At 40.7% G+C, this 24,091-nt stretch overlaps 1 protein-coding gene across 1 annotated transcript in view; it reads right to left on the bottom strand.

Annotated features, from left to right (window-relative positions):
- The window catches only part of MCCC1 (methylcrotonyl-CoA carboxylase subunit 1), an 82,720-nt gene extending 62,216 nt beyond the window's left edge, over positions 1-20,504 (bottom strand). Inside the window, exons 1-3 of the mRNA XM_066241384.1 lie at positions 20,294-20,504; positions 8,963-9,009; positions 325-461 (exon numbers count right to left, since the gene is read on the bottom strand). Coding sequence (XP_066097481.1) covers positions 325-461; positions 8,963-9,009; positions 20,294-20,382 — 273 coding nt within the window. The 5' untranslated portion in view covers positions 20,383-20,504. The remainder of the gene's footprint in view (positions 1-324; positions 462-8,962; positions 9,010-20,293) is intronic.
- Positions 20,505-24,091: the final 3,587 nt, after the last annotated feature.

The following is a 24,091-nucleotide window of genomic DNA, read 5'->3' as shown; positions in this document are numbered from 1 at the left end:
TCCTCATACATTAGGGATAGGGATACATGCCATTCAAGGCGTGGTCTGTGCATCAGCTCAGCCTGAGAATGGTTTTAACTGATCATTATGGATAAGCCCTGGCCTGAAAATAGGCTACTCCACAAAGTACACTGTTTAGTTCACCTGCTGATATATTTGGAAAATGTTCCAAAGAGGAACTCTTACAGAGCAATTGAACTTACCTATTCAAACACTGTTGTAACACTAGCAAATAAAAACTGTCAATACAAAGCACTAAAATATCGACACACTAAACAAATACAATCACTTACAAAATTTGACTTCCAGTTTTTAACAACATACCATGTCTACATGCATGGAATTCCTGTCAGCCTCACTATAAACAGCCACGGATTGTACACCCATTTTTTTAGCTGTTCGCATCACCCTGCAGGCAATTTCTCCTCTGTTGGCAATGAGGACCTTGGTAATGTTTCGTCCTAAAACATCATAAAAATCATACACAAATGTTACTGGGGAGCAAGGGATGAGAATGTGAAATAAATATTCTATGATATTAACACACTGATAAGCATTTATGTTGGCAAACTCAGCATAACAGAGCCTACAATAACCATTCTAATTAATATTAGATAGTGTATTTCTTTTCACTGAAATTCAAGATAACCTTATTAACTCTTAAATTGCTCATACACTTCAACTTAAAATTAAAAGATGCTTTGTTATGTTAAAGATAAAAATAGCTTTAAAAAACCATCATAGTTAATAATAATATTTTTAAAATTTTATTTTTCAATTACTGTTGCCATTCAATATATTTTTTATTAATTTCAGGTGTAAAGCACACTGGTTAAACAGTTACACACTTTACCAAGTGAGCCCCTTGATAATTCAAGTACCACAGGGCATCCAGTTATTATATATAATATTATTGACTATATTTCCTATGTTGTACTCGACATCCCCCTGACTTCTAACTACCAATTTGTATCTCTCAATCCCTTTACCTTTTTCATCAAGCCCTCCAACGCCCCTCTCCTCTGGCAATCATAAGTTTCTCTTCTGCATCTATGAGTTTGTTTTGTTTATTTTGTGTGGGACACAGGCTGCAAGGTGACAAAGTTCCTTGCAGTTTAAGGGTACCGTTAAGCCAAAGGTTAAGCTCTTCTCCCCACAGCCTCTGATTGTTTGATTAAGTAGCTAAAGGCAATTTACATGCCCTTTCTCTTACCCTTTGTTTGTGGAGCTGCTGGGTGAGATGTTATGCATGGTGGGGGGCTTTTGCATTCTTGGGAGAATTACTGATATACTTCAGAACTGTGACTTTGTATGGAGACCTCTTTGTTTTGCAAATGACTTTGCTCTCTGCACTATAAAATAAAGCTTTTTGGGGGTGCAGGTTTGCTCTGGCTGGCCATCAACCTGCCAGGTGACCTCTCAATCCCATTCTTTTTCTCTTTGTGTTTATTTCCTAATCCCCTACCATTCTCACTCAGGACTGGACCTGGTTCATGACAAGTTTGTTCTTGAGATTCTTCATATAAGTGAAATTTGTCTTTCTCTGTCAGACTTATTTCACTTAGTATAATACCCTCTAGGTTCATCCATACTGTTGCAAATGGTAAGATTTCAATCTTTTTTTATAGCTGAGTAATATTCCATTGTATATATGTACCAATTCTTTACCTACTTGTCTACTGATGGACACTTGTGTTTCTTCCATATTTTGGCATTTGTAAACAATGCTGCAATGAACACAGAGGTGCACATATCTTTTCAAATGAGGATTTGGGGTTTCTTTGGATATATACCCAGAAGTGGAATTTCTTAATTCTATTTTTAATTTTTTAAAGAACCTTCCAATTATTTTCCATAGTGGCTGCACCAATTTGTATTCCCACCAACAGTACACAAGGATTCCCTTTTCTCCACCTAATCACCAACACTTGAGTGTGGATTTACTGATGATAGCCATTTTGACAGTGTGAGGTAATATCCCATTATCATTTTAATTTGCATTTCCCTGATGATTCATGCATGACATTGGTCATCTTTTCCTATGTCTAATAGCCATCTGCATGTCCTCTCTGGAGAAGTGTCTAATCAGGTCCTCTGCCCATTTCTTAACTGGATTTTTTGTTTTGCTGATGTTGAGTTGTATGAGTTCTTTATAGATTTTGGATATTAACCCCTTATTGGATATATCATTCAGGAACATCTTCTCCAATTCAGTATGTTATCTTTTTGTTTTATTGCTGGTTTTCCTTTGCTGTGCTAAAATTTGTTACTTTGATGTAGTCCCATTTCTTTTCTTTTCTTTTCTTTTTTCTTTTGTCTCCCTTGCTCAGAGAGATACGTCAGAAAGAATGTTGCTAAGAGAAATGTCAAAGTTTACTGCCTATGTTTTCTTCTAGATCTATGGTTTTGAGTCTTACATTTACTTCTTTAATCCATTTTGAGTTTATTCTTGTGTATGGTCTATGGCTTGTGGTCTAATTTCCTTTTATTTTTTTAACTGCACATATCTGCCCAATTTTCCCAACACCATTTATTAAATATTGTCATTACCCCATTGTATGTTTTTACTTCTTTTGTCATTGACTAATTGCCCATATAGGCATGGGTTTATTTCTGGACTTTATATTCTGTTCCATTGATTTATGTGTTTGTGTTCATGCCAATACATTGCTGTTTTGATTGCTATAGCCTTATAGTCTGGCTTGATATCAGGTAGCATGATTTCTCCAACTTTGTTCTCAAGATTGCTGTGGCTATTCAAGATCTTTTGGGGTTCCATATAAATTTTTGGATTATTTGTTCTAGTTCGGTGAAATATGTCATTGGTATTTGGACAGAGATTGTATTGATTTTAGATTACTTTGGGAAGTAGAGACAGTTTAATATTATTAATTCTTCCTATCTATGAGCAGGGTATATATGCTTCCACTTATTTCTATCTTCTTCAATTTCTTCAATATCTCATAATTTTCCAAGTAAAGGTGTTATATCTCCTCAGTTAAATTTATTCTTAGGTATTATTTTGATGCAATTATAAATGGGATTGTTTTCTTAATTTCTCTTTCTGATAGCTCATTATTTATGTATAAAAATGCAACCAATTTCTAGATATTTATTTTGTACCTTGCTACTTTACTGAATTCATTTATCAGTCCATTAGATTTTTGGTGGAATCTTTAGGGTTCTTTATATACAGTATCATGTCATCTGCAAATAATGATAGTTTTATTTCTTCCTTTCCAATTTGTCTGACTGCTATGGCTAGGATTTCCAGTGCTATGTTGAATGAGAGTGGTGAAAGCAGATAACCCTGTCATCTTATTTCTGATCTGAAGAGAATTGCTTTTAGTTTTTTCCCACTGAGTATGATGTTAATCTTAGGTTTGTTATATATGGCCTTTATTATATTGAGGTATGCTCCCTCTATCCCAATTTTGCTAAGTTTTTATGATTTGTCAGAAGCTTTTCTGCATCTATTGATACAATCATGTGGTTTTTATCCTTCATTTTGATCATGTGGTATATCACATTAACTGATTTGTGGATTTTGAATCAATCTTGCATTCCAGGAATAAATCCCACTTGATCATTATGATCTTTTTAATGAATTGCTGAATTTGGTTTGCTAATATTTTGTTAAGGATTTTGCATCTGTGTTCAGCAGGGATACTGACCTGTCATTTTCTTTAAAATATTTTTTTTAATTTATTGATTTTAGAGAGAGGGGGAGAGAGAGAGTCAGAGACAGAGACAGGAATACTGATCTGCCCCTGTATGTGCCATGACCAAGGATCGAACCAGCAAGCTCTGTGCTTTGGGTCAATGCTCTAACCAACTGAACTATCCGGCCAGGGCTAGTTTTCTTTTTTTTTATTCTTCAAGAATTTTTTTATTTTTTACAGAGTCAGAGAGAGAGTCAGAGACAGAGAGATGAGAAGCATCAATTATTAGTTTTTTGTTGTGCATTGCGACACCTTAGTTGTTCATTGATTGCTTTCTCATATGTGCCTTGACCATGGGCCTTCAGCAGACCGAGTAACCCCTTGCTCGAGCCAGTGACCTTGGGTCCAAGCTGGTGAGCTTTGCTCAAACCAGATGAGCCTACGCTCAAGCTGGCAACCTCGGGGTCTCGAACCTGGGTCCTCCACATCCCAGTCTGACGCTCTATCCACTGCGCTACCGCCTGGTCAGGCCAGGGCTAGTTTTCTTTATGTTGATGTCCTTATCTGGTTTTGGAATCAGGATAATGCTGATCTTGTAAAATGAGCTTGTGAGCCTTCCCTCCTCTTGAATTTTTAGTAATAATTTGAGAATAGGTGTTAAGTTTTTTTGAATGTTTGATAAAATTCACTGTGAAGTCACCTGGTCCAGGATTTTTGTTTGTTGAGAGTTTTTTCATTACTTATTTGATTTCACTGATAGTAATTACTTGTTTACCTTTTTATATTGATTCAGTTTTGAAAAATTGTGTGCTTCTAGGAATTTATTTTTTCTACATTGTCCAATTTGTTAGCATATAGCTATTGTAATATTTTCTTAAAATCCTTTATACTTCTGTGGAGTTAGTTCTCTTTAATTTCTGATTTTATTTATTTGGGCCCTTGGGCCCTCTTTTTTTGTTTTTTTTTGTTTTTTTTTCGTAAAGAAACATTTTATTCATTGCAACAATAACTATAATATGATCAATGCATAATAAAAACTTGTCACATTTCATATTGTAATTATGCTTACATGCCTATCAATTTTTAATAACTCTGAGAAAAGTACTCATTTAGATAGAAATACGTCACATCACACACCATGGATCGACTTTGCATCGACTGAATACGTGCATTTACAGATGAGTCTTCCAATATCAAAAAGGAGGCCACGTAGGAGGACACTCCCAGGGAGGACATAACTTACAAAAGGAGGACTGTTCTCCCTAAAGGAGGACGATTGGTCACCTTACATTTAATATTTTCCAACCGTGGATGACTACAGGTAACAAACTGCGGAAAGCGAAACTATCCTTAAGGGGGCACTAGTGTTTCTATTTACTGTGCACTAACTATGAGATAGGCACTTTTTATATGAATCCCCATGAGGACCTTGGTATTTCCCATTATCATCAGAGCCTCCCCCCACCCCCCACGCCCAGGGTCTCTAATTTGAGTGAGCGCTGAGTGCCATAGGACTTCTTGAAGTAGCGAGCCGTGTCGTCCCCAACGTCTCAGGTCTGGGTGATGCCACAGTTTGCATCTGCAACAGGTTCCTGCGGGACAACTTCACCTTAAAGCAAAATATCCGTGTTTTTTTTAAGAGAAAGCCAACCCCACCCCGATGTGCGGACACCTGGACCTACTACTTCGGCCCTCTTTTTTTTTTTTTTTTTTTTTTGAGTTTGGTTAAGGTTTTGTCAATCTTCTTTATCTTTTCAAAGAACCAGCTCTAGGTTTCATTGATCTTCTATATTGTTTTCGCACTCTATTTTGTTTATTTCTACTCTGGTCTTTATTATTTCTTTCCTTCTACTATTAGCTTTGTTGTTCTTTTTCTAGTTCCTTTAGGTGTAAGGTTAGATTGTTTGAGATTATTCTTGTTTCTTGAGGTAAACCAGTATTGCTATGGATTTCACAGTATTCCACACATTTTGTTGTTGTACTTTCACTTTCATTTATCTCAAGGTATCTTGTGATTTCTTCCTTGATCTCATTGTTAACCCATTTATTGTTTAGTAACCATTCATTATTTAGTAGCCTCCATGTGTTTGTTATTCAGGGCTTTTTTCTTGTAATTGATTTCTAGTTCCATACCAATGTGGTCAGAGAAGAGATTTGGTATGATTTCAATCTTCTTAAATCTATTGAGACTTTTGTGTGGCCCAACATGTGGTCTATCCTGGAAAATGTTCCATGAGCGCTTGAAAAGACTGTATATTTTGTGGCCTTGGAGGGAAATGCTCTGAAGATATCAATTAAATCCACCTGGTCTAATGTGTCATTTAAGGCTGCTGTTTCCTTGTTGATTTGGTCTGGAGGATCTATCCATTGATTTCAATGGAGTGCTAAAGATCCCTACTAAGACTGTATTGTTATTGATCTCTCCCTTTATGTCCATCATTATTTGCTTTATATATTTAGGTGTTCCTATGTTCAGTAAATAAAGTTTTGCAAGGGTTATATCTTCTTGTTGAATTACTCCCTTTATTATTTTGTCCTTCTTTGTCTCTTATTATAGCCTTTGTTTTAAGGTCTGATATAAGTATTGTTATCCCAGCTTTTTTGTTTTTGATTATTTCTATTTGCATGGTATATCTTTTTTACAACCTTTTACTTTCAATCTGTATGTCTTTTGTCTTTAGATAGCATATATATAGGTCTTATTTTCTTATCCATTCAATTACTTTATATATTTTGATTGGAGCAGTTAATCCATTTACAGTTTTGGTGATTATTTATAGGTACAAAATTATGGACATTTTATTATCCATATTTATGTTCCTTCTTTTTTTCCCCCCTCCTTAAAGAAGGTCCTTTAACATTTCTCATAATACTGGTTTGGTGGCAACAAATTCCTTTAGCTTTTTCTTGTCTGGGAAGCTCTTCATATCTCTTTTAATTTTAAATGATAGCCTTGCAGTGTAGAGTAGTCTTCGTTGTAGGTCCTTGCTTTTTATGACTGAATATTTCATGCCAATCCCTTCTGACCTGAAATATTTCTGTTGAGAAGTAAGCTGACAATCTTACGGGAGCTCCCTTGTTGGTAACTGTCTTTCTTTTGCTGTTTTTAAGATTCTCTCTTTCTTGTTAACCTTTGCCATTGTAATTATGATGTGTCTTGGTGTGATCCTCTTTGGGTTCATCTTGTTTGGAATTCTTTGTGCTTTCTGGACTTGTGTGTCATTTTCCTTCACCATGTTAGGGAAATTTTCAGTCACTATTTCTTAAAACAGGTTCTCAATCCCTTTCTCTCTCTGTATCCTTCTTGTGCCCCTATAATATAGCTATTCTTACACTGGTATTGTCACAGAGGTCCCTTAAACTATCCTTTTTTAAATTCTTTTTTTCTTTTTGTTGCTTTGATTGATGTTTTCTGTCTTCTAAATTGCTGATCTGATCCTCTGCTTTATATTCTGCTATTGAGTACTTCCAGTGTATTCTTCATTTCAGTTATTGTAATAATAACTTATCTGTAAATAAGTACTTTCTGTGCTCCAGGTCCTGTGCTGAAAAGACTCTATCTGGACTTAAACCCTCACAATAATCATATGTAGAACTGTTATTATCTCAATTTTTAAAATAAAGAAATTAAGATTGAAAAAGATATTACAGTGGTACCTTGAGATACAAATTTAATTCGTTCTGTAACCAAGCTCATAAGTCAGTCAACTCGTATATCAAATTGCCAATACTGAACCCGTGTGCCAAAGCGCCAACTAGCGGCAGCTTCCCGAATCACGACTTGTATCTCGGAATTTTGCTCGGATCTCGAACAAAAATACGGACTGAGTCGCAGCTCATATCTTAAAAATGCATATCTCAAGGTACCACTGTACTTTTCTGAAATTATACAGCTAAAGAAATGGTAGGTCTAAGACATAAACCCAGGTTAGCTTCATAATAAAATTTGAGCTCTTAGACACTCTGCTCCCCTACCTCTATCACTCTGAGCATAAGCATGTGTGTTTCTCTTGCAATATAAATGAATATTGCACCAGTTCACTGTCCTCAGTGCTATAATGACATATTTTAGTAATATACAAAATCTACTTTTGCTATTACATATTAAATAAATGTTCTCTGACAGTTCATAATAGTTATTTTTTTCAAAAAATAAGGTTTTATATAATTGAAAACAATGTTTTCCAATAAGGATAGATAGAGCCCAACAGTTGTCACAGTTCACAGGGGCTGCTGGGATGAACTGTGCATATGGACGTGGGAGGAGGTACACCAACCAACCAGAAGTGATATTTAAATGTGGTGGGGTTTTTTTATTTAATTTTTTTTTTTTTTTTTTTTTTTTTTGTGGCAGAGACAGGGAGAGTTAGAGAGAGGGACAGACAGGGACAGACAGACAGGAAGTGAGAAAGATGAGAAACATCAATTCTTCATTGTGGTTCCTTAGTTGTTCATTGATTGATTTCTCATACATGCCTTGACCGGGGGCGGGGGCTACAGCAGACCAAGTGACCCCTTCCTTGCCTTGCTCAAGCCAGCGACCTTGGGCTCAAGCTGGTGAGCCTTGCTCAAACCAGATGAGCCCATGCTCAAGTTGGAGAACTCTCGAACCTGGGTTCTCCACATTCCAGTCCGAGACACACTGCGCCATCGCCTGGTTAGGCTTTAAGTGTTTTTATAGTTGGGAATTCCATATAAACCTTTTTTTTAAAAGAAGAAAATAGGTCATGCTACTTAAAATGAATGTTATAAAGCATTGATTTAAATAATCACAATTATGTTTTTCTAGCTCAATACATTGAGAGTCAGACAGAAATAATATAAATATACTGCTCACAAAAATTAGGGGACCAGGGAATGTGCAGATACCCCAGTACTTTCAGTCTTTTCTATAGTGCATTTTCACCAATGAAATAAAAGTTGGCTTTGCATCTCATTTGCATAAGTGAACAACTTTCTTTGACTTGTCGTTTGCTTTTCTGATGTTCTTATTTAATTTAAAAAAATCAAATGCTTCTTTTTTTTATTGCTTCATATTCATTTTGCAATATTCCCTAAGTTTTGTGAGCAGTATATAAAATGTTCTCCATATTTCCCCACATATTTTAAACTTAACAGCAAGATATTTGACATAAAAGAGATAAAAACCATGACTCAATACTTTCTAATAAATTATCATGAAAATCCAAAACTTGAAAAATTTATGAGAACTAATTCTATTATACACAAATTAAGGAATTAAACATTTCCATTTCTTAGTCTGAAGCAAAGCCAAATAGTACAATAAAAACTGTTAATACCTGTGGTTGTTGAATACTTCATGGCTCTTTGCTTCCAAGACCACCTCCTATAAAATGAGTCCAAATGGAGTGATAATTAAACAGGATATGCGAGATCAATCAATGTCCTCTCAAAATAATCTACATTTTTCAATACTTGAAACCAAGTCCAGATATGACCTTAGTTAAACCTTAAGCCTACAAAGTGACTTACTAAGACATTTTTTTTGTGGAAAGAAAACTAATCTAGAAAACAGGGGTACAGTTCTGGCTATTCTCCCTGGCAGTATGTGTCCTTGAATCAAACACTTAACCTGCTTGCTCCTAAGACTGGCGTATGACTACAGAGTCAACGAGAATTGACCGGAAAGCCAAAGTACTCCAACATCATCTAGTTCAGATTTTTCAAACTTTATTTTTTTTACTAGAACCCAAAGTAAAAAATATATTTGGCTTCCCAACCAGTTACATATACAAAACAGAAGTTGCATAAAAGAAGATTTCCCCTGCATTTTGTTTCTATTCTATTCTGTTCTATTCCATTTTATTAAATAAAATACACTGGTCAAAATACAGTTTGAAGAATACCAATCTAACCCAACCCTCTGATAAGACAGGCTTGAACAATTAGGCCCAGAGAAGCAAAAGGAAGGAGTTGAAAAAGGGAAGCAGAAAGTGTGTGGGACCTGCTGAGGGAGCCACCACTGACCAGCCACTGTGATTCCAGGTAAGTTGCTTTACATCAGTGTTTCTCAATCTTTTGTTTTCATTATTGCCCTCTAGAAAATTTAAATACTAAAAACAGATTTTTGTAGGTGAGGCTGAGCTTTGAAGGGCTGCTGCAAATCATGGTAATATCTGTTAAAAAGAAAACACCACTCCAAGATGGCTTCATTTGTACTAAAGCCCATGATACCAAACCTAGATTTAAATACCTGGTCTAATTGCTGCTTCAGCCTTTCCCAGAAATACAGTCTTAATCAACCAGTTTGGAATTTTCCAATCAGCATCAGTCCCACCCCATTCTTCCATAGAAAGAAGAGGCAATCTACACAATAAAAACCTTACTGTTGCCTGACCAGGCGGTGGCGCAGTGGATAGAGCGGCAGACTGGGATGCGAAAGACCCAGGTTCGAGACCCTGAGGTCGCCAGCTTGAGCGCGGGCTCATCTGGCTTGAGCAAAAAAGCTCACCAGCTTGAACCCAAAGTCGCTGGCTCGAACAAAGGGTCTCGGTCTGCTGAAGGCCCGTGGTCAAGGCACATATGAGAAAACAATCAATGAACAACTAAGGTGTTGCAACGCGCAATGAAAAACTAATGATTGATGCTTCTCATCTCTCCGTTACTGTCTGTCTGTCCCTGTCTATCCCTCTCTCTGACTCTATCTCTGTCTCTGGAAAACAAACAAACAAAAAAAAAACCCTTACTGTTTCCTTCCCCTCAAAATAAGATGCCCTGGTCTAAAAACAGCCCTTTCTTTTCTTTAATAGCTCCGTTGCCCAACCCTTCTTCCTATAAAAAACTTCCACTTTGTATAGTCGCTAAAAGCAGTCTTCTGGTTGCTAGATGGAATTTTGTATTTTAACACACCTAAGATTTTTTTCACTCTCTCAAGAACATTTTTTTTACAACTATGAGAGTCAGACAGAAATAATATAAATATAAAATGTTCTTCATATATCCCTACATATTTTAGACTCAACAGCAAGATATTTGACATAAAAGAAATAAAAATCATGACTCAATAATCACTATGATAACTATCATAAAAATCCAAAACTTCAAAAGTACATGAGAACTAATTCTATTATGCACAAATTAAGAGATTAAACATTTCCATATCTTAGTGTACAGTATGAAGCAAAACTAAGAGATATATGAAAAGATGCTCAACTTCACTAGCCATTAGTGAAAAGTAAATCAAAACTCTAATGAGATACCACCTCACACCTGTTAGAATGGCCATTATCAGGTAATATCAAGTGTAGGAGAGACTGTGAAGAAAAAAGAACCCTCATTCACTGGCACATGACCAGTGACATTGGTGGCAATGTAAACTGGTAGAGCTAATATGGAAACCAGTATGGTGTCTCTTCAAAAAATTAACAATAGTGTGACCATATGACCCAGCAATCCCTTTTCTGAGTATCTACCTGAAAAAGATGAAAACATTTACTCGCAAAGATATATGCACCCCCATGTTCATTGTAGCACTATTCACAGTGGTTAAAAAATGGAGACAACCAAGTTGTAAAGCCAGTAACTGCGGCCACCATCACAGCCACCAGGCCCGTGCAGGTTCACATTTGATTCGGACAGACAGTAATGAACAACGGAGCCAAGAACTGATGGGCTATCATCTTTAATTCTAGCTTGCACCCGGCGGGCAAGAAATACACACAGTAGGAAAACACTTCCCTTTCCATTCAGGGCTCCCAAAACCACTGACTTACCCGAGTTTTCTAGAATCAAAGGTTTCTAGCTCACCAGCCTTATTCACCTCTGTTCCCCATCTCCTTCTCCCTGCACAAACTCTGCACAAACTAGCTTCTCCTTCAGCACTCCACCATCTTGGCTGCTTCTCCTGGCCTCCTCTATGTGGCCTTTCTCTGCTCTCCTCTCTAATGTTAATCTCAGGAACCCAGAGAGCAAGCTCCTGGTCTGCCCCATTTTATAGTGTAGAAATCAAAACCTTTAATCCAATATATAAACAAGGAAGTCTCTGATACAAAGTTACTTATCTGAGGCATAATGGGATTCCTCATGAGAGTGCAGCACCCCACCATGCAACAGTCAAGAGTGTGAAGAAAGCTTACAGCTAGTGCTCGACTTACGACCACGATTGGTTATGACAGACCGGTCGTAACACGATTTGGTCATAAGCTGAGTAGGCTATATGTACAGTACTGTGAAATGATGTTATAAAAATCTTTAAGTCACATTTTATCATAATTTTCTTTCATTATTGTTATATATTATACTTTTCTTTGTTCATTGTATCATCTCTATATCATTTTGTTTCTTATTTTTACATTCATCAGGTTTAAGTAAAACACTGCATTACCAGAACAACTGGTTTAATATTTGCAAAACATACATAATTACAAAATACAGGTGCATATAAAAATACAGGTATAAAAAATATCATAGGAAACATTTTCCAAATTGTAAAACATATCAAAATATATAAACATGTACGAAACATTTTATTGGCCGCTTGTGCTTGGCTGCGGATCGTTGATGTTGTCATCTGAGGCAGCAGTTGGGATTACCGGAGTTGGTTTTTTCATAAACATGTGCGATTACATTCACTTTCTTTCCTCTTTCGTACTTGTTCATTGATTGCTTTCTCATATGGGCCTTGACCAGGGGTTTACAGCAGAGCAAGTGGCCCCTTGCTCAAGCCAGTGACCTTAGGCTCAAACCAGCGACCATGGGGTCATGTCTATGATCCCATGCTCAAGCCAGCGCCCTTGCACTCAAGCTGGTGAACCCATGCTCAAGTCGGATGAGCCCGCACTCATTTTCGTGTCGAGATCGATGGCCTTTCTTTCCTTCTTGGCAGGCTGAGGCGTAGACAAAGACAATTTCCTCTTGGTAGACATCTTGGGAGGGGTTTGATGAAAAATATCCAAGACACAAAACACAAATTGCTGTACCGAGCCTGGGATAACAGTTGAAATGGTGCACGCGGAGATGGTAGTGCTGCTGGAAACTGGTCCGCACTGTCGTACACCCAGCTGGGTAACGCTTGCACTGCCAGACACGAAGCAGTCGTGGCTAGTGACTCTGGTTGTAAATTCAAATGGTCGTAAGTTGCATAGGTCGTAAATTGATTAATATCTGTAGTTTTAAAACTAAGCCTTAGGCTGTAAGGATCCTGACTGCTTACAGCCTGTCCCCCACACTCAATGTAAACTATAAGCAAGAAAACATATATATCATATTTACAAACTTATTTGACCAACACAAGTGTCCTTCAATAGAAGATTGGATAAAAAAAAGATGTACACATATACAACAGAATACTACACAGCCATAAGAAAAGATGAAATACTGTCATTTACAAGAACATGGATAGATTTTGAGAATATTATGCTAAGTAAAATAAGTCAGTCAGAAAAAGCTAAGAACCATGTGGTTTCACTCATGTGAAGTGTGGGATATAAAACAAACTCATAGACATAGAGAACAGTCTGGTAGTTACCAAAAGAAGGATGCTGGGGGGTAGTAAAGGGTAAAGGGGGTCAAATATATGGTGAAGGAAGATGATACGACTTTGGGTGGTGGGCACACAATGCAATATAGAAATCATTTATCATAGAAAAGTATACTTAAAACCTCTATGATCCTATTAACCAATGTCACCCCAATAAATTTTAAAAAATTGTTTCCATGAGATAATTCCACCCTATCAAGATAACTTCTATTCTCATTTCTAAAATTCTACCACTATATATTTTTTCTGAGTTACTAGAGAATCATGATATAAAATGATATGTAAATATCCTCTATCCCAGGGGTCGAGAACCTATGGCTCGCGAGCCAGATGTGGCTCTTTTGATGGCTGCATCTGGCTCGCAGACAAATCTTTAATAAAAAAATAATGTTAAAAATATAAAACATTCTCATGTATTACAATCCATTCATTTCCTACCACTCATGTTCATGGTTGCGGGTGGATGGAGCCAATCACAGCTGTCCTCCAGGACACCAAGAAATTTTTATTGGATAATGCATAATGTACATGGGTCGTTGTATGGCTCTCACATATTTTAAAATATGTGGCGTTCATGGCTCTCTCAGCCAAAAAGGTTCCCGACACCCCTGCTCTATACTGATAAGGTTTTTAATTCTATATGCTGTTACAACTCTAGTACTTCCAGGTGACGGCTACTTGAGAATAATTCTATACACAATAGCTGAGGTTTAAGAGGGAGAAGGAAGAGAGAATATGTAATTGTATAGTATCATGAAGAGGCCTGGAAATCTAAGAAAATAAAACTCAGGAAAAAGAAAAGAGCACTAACAGTGCTTTTACTGTCTTATTTTGCTCTGGGAGGAGTCCCTCAATTAAATAACTGAAAATCCAAATCCAAGGCATCTCCAGTAACTTGCGGAAAATAAAAGCAAACAAGAAACTTGATCTAAATGGTTAAGTCTGCAAAAGCTACATATTTTGATTGATTCATGATAGATACGTGAATTCCAAACTGCCCTCTTGACATTCCGCTTATCTGTCAGACGTCACCCTTACTGGACTATCGCCCCTGAGACAGAGGAGTTCCAAAAAGCTGACAAGCCGCCCCAAGGAGGGGCTCCGGACATACCAGGAATTTTGCCTCAGTATCCCCTCAGGCTCTCCCAAACACTATATAACTCGCCCCTAGTCTGTAACCTCTGTAACCGGCGCTCTTCTCCCCCAGGAGAAGTGCCCGGCAGGGTTCCTTTCTTCCTTTCAATAAAGCCTGTTACTCTGGTCTTTCGGACTCCCATGGATTCCAACAATTCATATGCACTAGATTCCATGTAAGCCACTTTCCATGTATTAATTCATTTATTTTGCAAAATCCAAGGTACTAGTATTATCTCCTGTAGGTACTAGTTTTATCACCTCCTCCTAGGTCAGAAAATTGAAGCACAGATATTCAGTTAGGGAGCTAGGTAGACGTGAGCGAGAACAGCCAAAGGGGGGAAGGGATAAACTGCCCTCATGATTTCCTGCACCTCTGCAGGGTCTAGATGAATCTTTAAGCCAGAACAGTCTTCATCACACCCAGACTAGTGATCGAGAGTTCCCTCAAAAGGTAACAGCCACATAGCAGTATAATGAAAACAATAGAGAGAGAGAAGCTGGAAGTGTATGTGGGGGCGGGGGGGAAGTCCAGGGAGTATGTTGGGCAGATAAAATACATTATGCTCACTTTGTTAAAGATGGAGCTACCCACGTGGAACCCATACCCAGATGATATTATATATAATGTGTGTTGGGGGTGGGCTGTGGGCAGGCAGGATCCTTGTAGCCTGGGACTTAGTTTTAGGACTAAGCCTTTCCCACTCTTTTTGATGTGGGGTGGTGCAATCCCATCATGCCTCAGATAAGTGACTTTGTATCAGAGACTTCCCTATTTTGCATATTGGATTAAAGGTTTTGATTTCTGCACTATAAAGTGGGGCAGATCGGGAGCTTGCTCGCACGGTTCCTGAGACTGGCATTAGAGGAAAGAGCGGAGAGGAGAGCAGAGAGAGGCCACGTGGAGGAGGTCAGAAGAAGCAGACAAGATGGCAGAGTGTTAAAGAAGAAGCCAGTTTGTGCAGAGAGAAGGAGATGAGGAACAGAGGTGAGTAAGCCTGGTGAGCTAGAAACCTTTGATTCTAGGAAACTCAGATAAGTCAGTAGCTTTGTGAGCACTGAATGAGTGGGTTTTGGAGCTGTAAAGCCAGTATCCAAGGCCACCATCACAGCCGCCTGGCTAGCGCAGGTTCGCATTGGATTCAGACAGATGGTAATGAGACAATGGAGCCAAGAACTGGTGGGTCATTAGCTTTAATCCTAGCTTGGACCCGGCAGGCAAGTAAAAACACACACTAGGCTCCAAAAACCACTCATTCAGTGTTCACAAAGCCACTGACTTATCTGAGTTTCCTAGAATCAAAGGTTTCTAACCTCACCAGTCTCATTCACCTCTGTTCCTCATCTTCTCTCTGCACAAACTCTGCAGAAACTGGCTTCACCTTCAACACTCCACCATCTTTGCCGCTTCTTCTGGCCTCCTCCATGTGGCCTTTCTCTACTTTCTAATGCTAATCTCAGGAACCAAGAGAGAGAAAGCTCCTGGTCTGCCCCACTTTATAGTGTAGCAGCGAAAACCTTTAATCCAATATACAAATAGGGAAGTCTCTGATACAAAGTCACTTATTTGAGGCATGATGGGATTCCTCATAAGAGTGCACAACCTGCCTGACCAGGCGGTGGCACAGTGGATAGAGTGTCGGACTGGGATGTGGAAGGACCCATGTTCGAGACCCCGAGGTCACCAGCTTGAGCGCGGGCTCATCTGGCTTGAGCAAAAAGCTCACCAGCTTGGACCCAAGGTCGCTGGCTCCAGCAAGGGGTTACTCGGTCTGCTGAAGGCCCGCAGTCAAGGCACATATGAGAAAGCAATCAATGAACAACTAAGGTGTCGCAACGAAAAACTGATGATTGATGTTTCTCATCTCTCTTCGTTCCTGTCTGTTTGTTCCTGTCTATCCCTCTCTCTGACTCTCTGTCCCTGTAAAAAAAAAAAAAAAAAAAAAAAGAGTGCACAATCCTATATCTAAGCCATAGGCTATAAGGATCATGCCTGCTTACAGCCTGTCCCCCCACATCCATTGCAAACTATAAGCAAGCAAACATATATCGTATTTATAAACTTATTTGACCAACAGGAGCCCAGTGTGTGTTTTTACTTGCCCGCCGGGTGCAAGCTAGGATTAAAGCTAATAATGGTCCACCAGTTCCTGGCTCCGTTGTTTCTTTACCGACTGTCCGAATCTAATGCGAACCTGCATGGGCCAGGCGGCTGAGATGGTGGCCATGGCTACTGGCCCTACATTTGGCTAGTCTGTGGCAGGATTCCATACAGATTGGCAAGGAGCCACCACCACCTTTGAGCTGGAGTAGAGGACTGGCTGCTGGTATGGTTTTCCATGGCTGTCCTTTGGGGGGCCGTAGGCTGGTTGACTTTTACAGCCATGCATGAGGAAACTGAGAGCTCTGTGGAAGAGGCTGCCCGGGACCTGCAAACCGAGCAGTGGAAGGAGCTGGAGCAAATGTGGGAGAAAGAGACGCTGACCCTGGAGCTGGAGCAGGCACTGGAGGAGGCTGACCAGGTTCACGAGATTCACCTGGAAATGGAGCAGCCACTGGAGGAGGAATCACAGGTTCACGAGTTGCAGCTTGCCCTGGACATCATGAAGAGCCAGCAGCGGCAGGAGGCCGGGGCTGAGGCCGGAGGTGGAGCTGCAAGACCTGCTGAGCAGAAGGCGGCAGTGGCCCTGGGCTCGAGCGCTGCGGCCTGGGGCTCGAGCCTGGCAGAGGGAGCTGGTGTTTTCAGTTCCTCTTTGGAGGATGAGGAGAATCAGGTTGGAGTTGCGAACCGCAATCTCCAGAAGGTGAGAGCCCAGCAGCAAGGAGTTCTTACTATGGCCCTGGTAAGTCTGCGATTTGGGGACATAGGGGTGAATGCCATCATGCTCTCCGGAGCAGAGATGGAAATGCTGAGTGCCATTGCCATGTGCTCCTCCTTGGGACAGTGTAAGACCTGCCAGGATGGCAAGAATGAGGGGGGTGGCTGACAACCCATGTGCGTGGACTGATTTTCTGGACTACGACCGGAGTGAGCACTGGCTCCTTTGTTGGATGGACTTACGGATTTTGGACCCTGATGGGAATGTGGGACGGCTTTGCTGGAAGCACTCCCTTGTCCCGGGAAGCTTTTCCCACGGCTAGAAAGAAGGCCGAGGACATTTTGCACTTTTGGCAAAGTGCTCAGAGACTGGTGAAATGTACCTTTGTAATTGTTGAAATTGTATGATTTGTCATGTTGTTGTAATTTGTGTAATGTGCCTAACTTCCTTGCACAGGGATGCCGGTGGTGTAGATTGTGGGTAGTAAAGTGAGCATAGGGGTGGATTGTTGAGCAGATAAAATATATTATGCTCACTTTGTTAAAGATGGCACTGCCCACGTGGAAGCCTGTTGCCCAGGTGATATTAATGTGTGTTGGGGGCGGGCTGTGGGCAGGCAGGATCCTTGTAGCCTGGGGTTTGGTTTTAGGACTAAGCCTTTCCCACCCTTTTTCATGTGGGGTGGTGCAATCCCATCATGCCTCAGATAAGTGACTTTGTATCAGAGACTTTCCTATTTTGTATATTGGATTAAAGGTTGTGATTTCTGCACTATAAAGTAGGGCAGACCGGGAGATTGCTCGTGCAGTTCCTGAGATTAGCATTAGAGGAGAGAGCAGAGAGGAGAGCAGAGAGAGGCCACGTGGAGGAGGTCAGAAGAAGCAGCCAAGATGGCAGAGTGCTGAAGGAGAAGCCAGTTTGTGCAGAGTTTGTGCAGGGAGAAGGAGATGGGGAACAGAGGTGAATAAGGCTGGTGAGCTAGAAATCTTTGATTCTAGGAAACTCAGATAAGTCAGTAGCTTTGTGAGTACTGAATGAATGGGTTTTGGAGCCCAGTGTGTGTTTTTACTTGCCCACTAGGTGCAAGCTAGAACTAAAGATAATGGCCCACCAGTTCTTGGCTCCATTGTTTCATTACTGTCTGTCCGAATCTAATGCGAACCTGCATGGGCCAGGTGACTGAGATGGTGGCCGTGGTTACTGGCTTTACCGAGTAAAAGCCCATAAATACCTAAATCTGTAACTGATCCAGACACTCATTCTCACAAATGAGTTGCCTCCTCAGACTTTCTGACTGTAATTCTCCAAGGCCAATAAATGTTTGCTTTGCTTGCAGCACTTTGTCTCTTGATTGAATTCTTTCCTTTAGCAAGATAAGAATCAGTCTCATCATTTCACGGGTAATACAGAGATACTAAGTAACTTGCCTAAGGTTGTTCACACACCTAATGAGAAGCAAAGTCGAGACCCTGACTCCTGAGTCTGTGCCCTTTAGCACTATGCCATACTATCTTTCCAGAATGATGGAGGACGATATTGACAATGGAACAAAGGAAGATAAAGAAGTCTGCTACCTGGAAGCATGAAGGTGTTGTAAACTAGTGTTCCATGGGTAGAGACACCAAGGCAGGATACAGGAGAATTTTTAGGAGATTTATTAAGCTGGCTGCATATGACTGACATTGAGTATAGCTGACCCAAATCGTGCGTGTGTGAAATAGCCTTGCAGCTCATTTATATAGACATGATCACATACAGGTTGGGGAAAAAGGAAGGGAAACATGACACAAAAATCAATCATTAACAAGCTTATAACATTTAGGATCTATAAAAAACATTCCTATATATTAAGACTTACAAGGTAACACACTAGTGATGTCGCTTTACATATCAAAGACATTCACAAATCTTTTCGTGTCTACCTCCCATTCCTTTATCTAGAGCAGTGGTTCCCAACCCCGGGGGCCACTGACCGGTACCGGTCTGTGGGCTATTTGGTACCAGTCTGCAGAGAAAGAATAAATAATTTACACTATTTTCGTTTTATTTATATTTAAGTCTGAACGATGTTTTATTTTTTAAAAATGACCAGATTCCCTCTGTTACATCCGTCTAAGATCACTCCTGATGCTTGTCTTGGTCATGTGATACATTTATCCGTCCCACCCTACAGGCTGGTCTGTGAAAATATTTTCTGCCATTAAACCGGTCTGTGACCCAAAAAAAGATTGGGGACCACTGGTCTAGAGGTATATGTTACTCTCAGGATTCCAGGAAGGGAGAGTTAAAATCATTGTAGGTTAAAAAAAAAAAAAAAAAAAAAAAAAAAAATCAGTGTAGGTTATGTAAATTTTGTCTTTTATTGAAAGGGAAAGGAAGTTCTTCAGATAACATTTATTCTATAGTTAAACTAAATGACCCAGTCGTCCTTGCAAGCCAGAAAGCTTCTGCATTCTCTCCCTCCAGTCTCTAAAGAAATGACGGGCAAGAAGCCTGACTTTTCCTCCTAAAATATTAATATAAATTTTTGCAATTCTTTGGTACCTTACCACAAAGGTGTCTTCACTGCAAAAGTTATTGTCACCGAAGCTTAAGCTCAAAGTTTGAAAATGATCTGGAGCCAGCTTAGCTTGAGTGAATCACTGATAGCTCTGTTTAAACTCGCATACTGAACTTTTGATAAAACAACTTTCCAGATTGTTTCAGGTAAACTGGTTTTTGTTAACTTGATTAGTTCCAAACACGAGAAAGAACTCTAGCACTCTTTGAACGGAACACCTGCTGGGGGACAGCTGAACCAAAAGGGGCTTTGAGGGCATCCTGGTTCCACCACTCATTACTTGTGTCACCTTGGGCAAGTCCTTGAGTCCTCTGGGTTCACTAAAACCGGGATTACTAGCCCCCGCCCCCCGCCCACCCACACACAGGTAATGCAGGGAAAGCACAGGGTAAGCGGTGAGGAGCTGGACGGGTTATTCTAGCCCTAGGGCTAATTGAGCAGGAGATGGTAGGCCCAGCTCCACCCCACCCCGACTCCTCATAAATGGAAAAATAGGGGCAAACGGAGCGCTTGAAGGTGGATGATGAGGGGGAGCGGAAGGAAAAGGAAGGACTGGGTGTGGGACCTCTCCCTCTCGATACCCGAAGTGACAGCAGAATCCCCCGAAAGGGGCTGTTACCTCGAAGGCAGCAACAGGCTCGGGAGACGCTGCCATCGGTTCCTCTTCGCCGCCACCGGCAGTAGCGACAAGGAAGATGCCGCTGCCATGTGCCTGCAGCTCCCCGACTCCCGGGCGCACCGCGGGTGGCTCCCACACACTACAGAACCTTAGCTCCGCTCCACAAGCCCTTTGTCCTCCGCGGGCCACCGTCCCCGGCAAAACAGAGCAATAGCCGGATTCCAGAGTGGTGGGCGTCTCCCTTAAAACCAATCAAATATCAGTGCGGCGATTGGCCAATCAGGTTGCGCCCTCGGAGGCTTGGTCCCTGCTCACCCCGCCCCTTGAGTTGGGCGCGGCTGGGGAGGCGGAGGAGTCGGCCCAGCTCTCCGCTCCTCCGCACCCGCAGCTTGGGCTCGTGGTTTCTTCCCACGGCCCGCGGGTGTTCTTCTCTTAGGCTGGGCTTCAAGGAGAAGAGCCTTCCTTGTGGCCTTTATCATTAAAACCCGGGGAAGTAGCAGAGACGGAGTCATGGGCCAAATGGGGTGGAGAACAGGATTCAAAATTCTCAAGTGTTCTAAAAAAAATGAAGAATAAAACTAAAATAAAATAAATAACTAAAATAAAAATGTAAAACCTACTGAGCTTTTGCAAACATGTCTTAGGAGCTGGTCGAGTGGCTGAGAGGATACAGCGTGGAGCAGACGCACCAGAAGTGGTGGTTCAACCCAGGCTCGTAGAAACGATCAATGAGTGCACGTTGGAATGACTTAGTGGAACAATGAGTTGATGTTCTCTCTCTTCCTCCCTCTACCTTCATCTCTCTTTCTGTCTCAATGGAAAAATTTAAAAAGAAAACGTTTTGATTGATTATTGGGGAAAAGAGAAAGTCAAAACAAAAATTGCAGAATATCTAGAAAATAAAGGTACTGTACTAGAAACACTACATGTAGATGCTTACTTGATATACTATAGCTAAAGCAAGGGTCATGAGAAAACTCGCAGTGGCCTGGGTGAGGCAGTGGATCAAGTGTTGACCCTGAAGGCTGAGGTTGCTGATTCTAAACCCGGAGGTAGCTGGCTCTGAACACAGGCTCCTCAGCATGGAGTTGGTGGCTTGAGTGGGGGAATTGTCCACACCGCCCTAAAACTCATCAGCATGAGCCCAAAGGCCGCTGGCTTGAGCAAGCGGACACTGGCTTGCCCGGTCAAGGCATGTATGAAAGGCAATCAATATACAACTAAAATGATGCAACTACGAGTTGATGCATCTTACCCTCTCTTTCCCTTCCTGTCTCTCACTCTCTCTCAAAAATAAAAAAGAAAAGAAAAGAAAATTTATAGTGAAAGTAAATGAAACATCCAATTCAAGGGTTAAAAATACAAAAATAAACATAAAGAATAGAGAAGTTAATAAAAATAAAAGAAGAAATAAATTAATTAAGAAAACTAATGTCAAAGGAATCATAAGGCCAAGGATTTGGGGGAAAAAACTGATAAAATAAATGATTAACTAATCAGAAGAAAGCCGGGGGTGGGGGGGTGGGGCTGTGGATGAACACTTGCCACAATTAAACATAGTATGGGGAAAATCTCAGGTCTAGGAAAACTACAGATTTGTCAGAGACTTTATTCAACTTTAAGAAAATAAACCTATACCTAACTAGTGGTGGTGCAGTGGATAAAGTGTGGATGTGGAATGCTGAGGTCACTGGTTTAAAACCCTGGGCTTGCCTGGTCAAGGCACATATGAGAGTTGATGCTTTCTGCACCTCCCTTCCTCTCTCTCTTTCACTCTCTCTATGTCTCTCCTCTCTAACATGAATAAATAAAATTTTTAAAAAAAGAAAAGAAACTTGAAAACCCGAATGAAATGGATGATGTTACAAGAAAATACAATTTACCAAAACAAATCCTGGAAAGAGACAGAAAATCTAATCAAACAATTACCATGGAAGAACTAGAGCATATTATTATCAAAGAACCATCTTTCCTAAAGCAAGTGGCCCACCTGGTCCCACAAGGAAATTCCACCACAAGTAAAGAACAGTTGAGTCCAGTGCTTTTATTCTGTCCCAGAGCACAAGGAAAAAACAGTCTTCCTAATTCTTTTTATGAAATAAGCATAACACTGATACCAAAATCTAAAAAAGGATGTACATCCCCCCCACACACATACCTGTGTAGTCCCATTTTACTTATGAACCTCAATGGAAATATCTAATGTACAGCATGGTAGCTATAGTTTATAATACTGTGTTGTATGTACACTTGAAATTTGCTGAGAGATCATAAGTGTTCTCACCACATACAAAAAAAAAAAAGGTAACTGTGTGAAGTGATGATGTGTTAATTAACCTGATTATATAATATATCAAATCATCACATTGCACACTTTAAAGATTTTATTTATTGGTTTTACAGAGAGAAGAGGTGGGGGAAGCGAGCAGTATCAACTCAGTTGCTTCACTTTAGTGTTCATTACTTGCTTGTTGTATGTGCTTGACCAGGCAAGCCCAGGGTTTCGAACTGGTGACCTCAGCATTCCAGGTTGATGCTCTATCCACTGTGCCACCACAGGTCAGGCTATACTTTGCAAAATTGTACAGGGAACAGACATGATTTAAATAATGTTCAAACCTGACTGAAACAAATACGAGAAAAGAAAGCAGAAGTGGAAGTGCAGGGATGGAAGTTGGTGAGCTGTGCTATCTGTAACTCCACCTATTGGTACTAGAGCACGCATGATTATCCAATTTCTTGGGTGAAGGCAATCATTATACGGACTCATTGGTCTCTCCTTTGCTCCAGTAGAAGGGTAGAGCAGCCGGGTGTTCATTAGGTATATCTAGGATGAAACTAGTGGGTCACAAACTGATGACCCATACAGCATTATAAAGTTTTGAAATATTTTAATGGCATTAAAAAGGATTAAATATGTTTTTTTATTGTCAAGACTATTGTTCGCCCATGTATGTTTGGGAAAATTAGATGAAGTTTCCTCTTCCACTTATTAGAGGCAGTCCCAGGGCAGGACACACAGCATGGTGAATGGAATACGGGGCTTGCTGGATTTCAACCACCACAGACCCCCTCAGACAAGAACCCTAGTGCAGTGCACAGCCAGCAGAAGCATAGGCAGCAGCCCTGTGTGTATGTTATCTCATGGAGTTGTAGATTAAATAAGTTATGTCAAATGAGCTCTGCAAACTATAAAGTGCTTCATACATGTGAGTTACTCTCGGGCTTGCCACAGGAAAAACCAGGTGATCCAGGAGGGCTGTCCACATAGACTTCTCATTCAAAAAAGGTCTTAAACTCAGACCCTCCCTAAATAAAGTTATCCATGTAGGCACAGCAATACAGTGATCAGACTGACAAAAATTTGAATCTGTGACCCAGTGCTGAACCTGCTGGACCACATTCCCTACAGTTCACCAGGAATTAATTTTTTTTTTTTTTTTGTATTTTTCTGAAGCTGGAAACGGGGAGAGACAGTCAGACAGATTCCCGCATGAGCCCAACCGGGATCCACCCGGCACGCCCACCAGGGGCAACACTCTGCCCACCAGGGGGCGATGCTCTGCCCCTCCGGGGCGTCGCTCTGTTGCAACCAGAGCCACTCTAGCGCCTGAGGCAGAGGCCAAGGAGCCATCCCCAGCGCCCGGGCCATCTTTGCTCCAATGGAGCCTTGGCTGCGGGAGGGGAAGAGAGAGACAGAGAGGAAGGAGGGGGGGGGGGTGGAGAAGCAAATGGGTGCTTCTTCTATGTGCCCTGGCCGGGAATCGAACCTGAGTCCCTCACACGCCAGGCCGACGC

This window comes from Saccopteryx bilineata, chromosome 8 (genome assembly GCF_036850765.1).
Source record: "Saccopteryx bilineata isolate mSacBil1 chromosome 8, mSacBil1_pri_phased_curated, whole genome shotgun sequence".
NCBI classification, from domain to species: Eukaryota; Metazoa; Chordata; class Mammalia; order Chiroptera; family Emballonuridae; genus Saccopteryx; species Saccopteryx bilineata.
This window is presented reverse-complemented; position numbering and strand designations above follow the sequence as displayed.